The 4,354-nt window shown below is 41.6% G+C and overlaps 1 protein-coding gene across 1 annotated transcript; it reads left to right on the top strand.

The window, feature by feature from the left end:
* Nucleotides 1–2,001: 2,001 nt before the first annotated feature.
* On the top strand, nucleotides 2,002–4,109 carry LOC131519690 (olfactory receptor 10AD1-like). Its single transcript, XM_058742980.1, has one exon. It carries the CDS (start codon nucleotides 2,291–2,293, stop codon nucleotides 3,245–3,247), a length of 957 nt encoding a protein of 318 aa, XP_058598963.1. The 5' UTR covers nucleotides 2,002–2,290; the 3' UTR covers nucleotides 3,248–4,109.
* The last annotated feature ends 245 nt before the right edge of the window (nucleotides 4,110–4,354 follow it).

Genomic DNA, 4,354 nt, shown 5'->3' on the forward strand with positions numbered 1-4,354 from the left:
GTAAATACCTAGTAGTGCAATTGCTAGGTCATAAGACAATACTATTTTTAATTTTTTGAAGAGCCTCCATACTATTTCCAGAGTGGTTGCACCAGTTTGCATTCCCACCAATAGTGCAAGAGGGATCCTTTTTCTCCACAACCTTGTCAACACTTGTTACTTCTTGTGTTTTTGATTTTAGCCATTCTGACAGGTGTGAGGTGATATCTCAGTGTGATTTTGAATTGCATTTCCTTGATGATGAATGATGTTGAGCATCTTTTCATGTGTCTGTTGGCCATCTGTATGTCTTCTTTGGAGAAATGTCTTTTGCCATGGGAACATTTAAAAACTCTTCAAGTTGGGGCACCTGGGTGGCTCCGTCAGTTAATCGTCCAACTCTTGATTTCGGCTCAGGTCATGATCTCACAGTTTGTGAGTTTGAGCCCTGCATCGGTCTCTGAGCTGACAGTGTAGAGCCTGCTTGGGATTCTCTCTTGAACTCACACCTCTTGAACTCACTTCTCTTGAACTCACACCTCACCAGGGTGCACAGCTTGATAAGTTGAGCACAGGCTAGATTACACAGGCTGGATTTCAGCATTCACTCTTCCCTTCAGGAGCCTTTGTGCAGTGCACAAATGGGACAATGCTCCTGCAGCCTTGCTAATCAGAAGAGTGTTATTTACAATTTATTTATCAAAGAAACACATTTGAAATGTAAAATTTCCAGTAAGAGTTTACTAATTTTCTTGAAGTAAAACAAAAACAAAAACCTCAGCAAACAATATTCTCTTTTATCCACTTGGATTTGACACTTTTTTCAGCTTTAATGAGGTCTAATTGACAAAATTATAAGATATTTGAAGCATACAATGGGATGATACACAATATTGGTAAGCAAAATCCCATAAACAAGCTGACCAGCCACTGTGCTCTTTTTCTCCCTCAAGAGAAGAAAATAAACACAATTTTAAGAAATCCCCTCTATACAGAAATTTAAGAATATTAATGCCCAGTGTTAGCATAGTGAACATAGTCTGCACTCTTTGGGATCTTTGGAATTCATTTAAGGTTTCTTTGTACTCTAATATAACAACAGTATTTTACAAATGTTCCATGACCTTTCAAAAAGATACATTCCCTGTATGGAGGCAAGAGAGTTTGAAATATATTTGCTTATAAATGTATGCTTTTTTGTTAATATTATGCATATATTATATGGATTCTCTATATTCTCACTTATCCCCTTGATCTAATAACTTAGGATATAGTATAATACCCATTAGGTCAGGGAGAAAGGTCTCATTAATGATTTTATATCCATGGCACTTAGCACAATATGTGAAACATAGTAGACATTCACTCATCAAATGAATAAATTATTTGGGGCTGCAAAATGGGTTGGAATGCAATTGTTCCCAACTGCCCATTCAAACAAAAGATGAATGTTTATCCTTTATACTTTCTCCCTATTGGAATCCTCCAACCTGGAATCAGTGCTGCATTTCTTCCTGAAGCTATACTTCTCTCCAACTTAAGTTTTGAAGGCAGGTTCTACTCAGACCTTATGTTGATCTTAAAAGCTTTTAAAATATAAACACACAAAACAAAATGATTGAAAAAGCATAAACTAAAATATTGATATAGTTTCTCTCTAGGTGGTTGTTTTTATTTACTTAATTTTGCTTTTTTTTGGTATTTTCTAGATGTTCTATAATGAACAGGCATTGCTTTTGTAGTTAAGAGCAGAAAGAAAATGTGCGATTAGAAATATCACTCATTTTTTTTCTCTGACATTTCTACTCTCTGGTTCAAGTTCTACTTATTGACAGCATACAGAAATAGAAAATTCACTCCTCTAGATGGAGATCCCATTAATATTTAAATGGACGTCTCAGATTTCTTGAGTCTTCTTTAAAGTTTCCTTCAAAGCTTTGTCACGTGGTTCCCAGATCTTTCACCATCTTGTTTGTCTCATGAACATAGCCCCATGGATATGGGTAGTCCCAGTGGATAACCATTTAAAATAGAGGTCCAAGAACTGGATACGATATTTTCAGATGCAGCCTGATTCACACAAGGTACAACAGAATCTCCCTCGGTTCATAATATGGTTCCACTAGTACAGCCTACAATAGCACTAGCATTTTCAGTGCCCATGACAATATTGACTCACATAGAATGTACTAAAATTTCTGTCTTTTTCATTCCTTTGTCCCCTTTGTCTGTTTTTATACAACTAGGTAGCATCCACACATAGCTGTCTCACCTGTGCTTTTCCTGTCCTCCCTCCTCAAGCAGGCCGCAGATGGTGGACCTAAGGAATGGGAGCACAGTGACAGAGTTTATCCTCGTGGGCTTCGAGCAGAGCTCCTCTTCCACTCGGGCATTGCTCTTTGCCCTCTTCCTAGCCCTCTACAGCCTTGCCATGGCCATGAATGGCCTCATCATCTTCATCACCTGGACAGACCCCAGACTCAACAGCCCCATGTACTTCTTCCTTGGCCATCTGTCCTTCCTGGATGTCTGCTTCATCACCACCACCATCCCACAGATGCTAATCCACCTGGTGGTCAAGAACCACACTGTCTCCTTTGCCTCCTGCTTGACCCAGATGTACCTGGTTTTTGGTGTAGGTGTGGCCGAGTGCATCCTCTTGGCTTTTATGGCCTATGACCGTTATGTTGCTATCTGCCACCCACTCAGCTATGCACAGATCATGAGCCGGCAGGTCTGTGTGAGGCTGGTGAGTACTGCCTGGTTCTTTGGGCTAATCAATGGTATTCTGCTTGATTATATGACATTTCGTGGTCCATTCTGTAGAGACAACCACATAGAAAACTTCTTCTGTGAGGCCCCCATAGTGATTGCCCTCTCTTGTGGAGACCCCCAGTTTAGCCTGAAAATGATCTTTGCCGATGCCATCGTGGTGCTGCTCAGCCCCATGGTGCTCATTGTTATCTCCTACGCCCGCATCCTGGCCTCCATCCTTGGCAGAACCTCCCCCTCAGGTCGGGGGAAGACCTTCTCTACTTGTGCCTCCCATCTGACTGTGGTCATCTTTTTCTATACCTCAGCCATGTTCTCTTACATGAATCCTCGCAGCACACACGGCCCTGACAAAGACAAGCCTTTCTCCCTTCTCTACACCATCATCACCCCCATGTGCAACCCCATCATCTATAGTTTTCGAAACAAGGAAATGAAGGGGGCCATGGTGAGGGCCCTTGGGAGGACCAGCCTGGCCCAGGCAGAATCTATCTAGTGGGAAGACTCCTGGAAGAGAAGTCCCCCGCCACCACCCAAGTCTTGACAAGTGGGCAACTCTCCAATGCTGAGAGCCTCCAGGAAAGAGCATTCATAGCTTTCTTTCTACTAGCATCAGCCCTGGAAGATCCTGTTGATGTCTAATGCTCATCTGTCTGATTTCACTTCCAGTATAGATTGATCTTTCCAAATTTCTCTTACTGATACATGTTCATGATTGGAGGGGCGAGTAAAATGAAATGGAAAAGTTTATTCCAAATTTGGGGGAAAGGTAGTAAGCTCCTCAAGAGAAAGACAGTAAGAGGATGACCATTCCATTCTTTGGAGCATTTCTTTCTAGGGCAAAGGCAATTAGCAGGAGCCCCAGCTTTGGGAAAAGAACAGACTGAGAGCCATGAGGGAAACAAAGGGATGTATATAAGTTTGGGAAAAAGCAATGGGTGAGAGAAATGTGTTAAGGGGTATGTAATATTATCCCTATATGGTGGCTACAAAATTCTCCAAGAAAGTTCCCAGAAAAAGTAAGAACTGATGAATAGGATTGTATTACTCCTCCAAGGAAACAAGAGGAGGAGCTATATGCCAAATACATGTGAATTATTAATGGAGAGGTGGAAGGGCAGAGGCAAGAACAGGAAGTCTGAGGGGTGCATCCACATCCCCAGATTGTAAACTGGGAGTGGGAGCTATAGAATGAAATCTTGTAGGGTCAGGGAAGCTTCCAGTGACATCTGCATTTTATAAGAATATAAAAAGAGCACTTTAAGTTATTTGTGTATTTGTTCACTTTCGCTGGAAAAATTTTGTGCCCTGCCTGGACGCATGTTTTTCAATTTAAATATTTCCCTTTTGTTCTTGAAGATTTCTTCCTCTCTCTTGTTTTACTTATAATACACTACATTTCCAAGACTCTGCTCACACCTCTATCTCTTTCTTCCCTGCCCCTATTCAGTTACCTAAAGTCTAGAGCAGGAGTTCTCAGCAGGGATGATTACCTCCCCCAGGAGGTATTTGGCAATATCTGAAGACATTTTTTGGTTGTCATAACAGGAGGAGGGTGTGTGCAACTGGCACCTAGTATGTAGGGGTCGGGGGTGCTGCTGAA

This window comes from Neofelis nebulosa, chromosome 8 (genome assembly GCF_028018385.1).
Source record: "Neofelis nebulosa isolate mNeoNeb1 chromosome 8, mNeoNeb1.pri, whole genome shotgun sequence".
Taxonomy (NCBI): domain Eukaryota; kingdom Metazoa; phylum Chordata; class Mammalia; order Carnivora; family Felidae; genus Neofelis; species Neofelis nebulosa.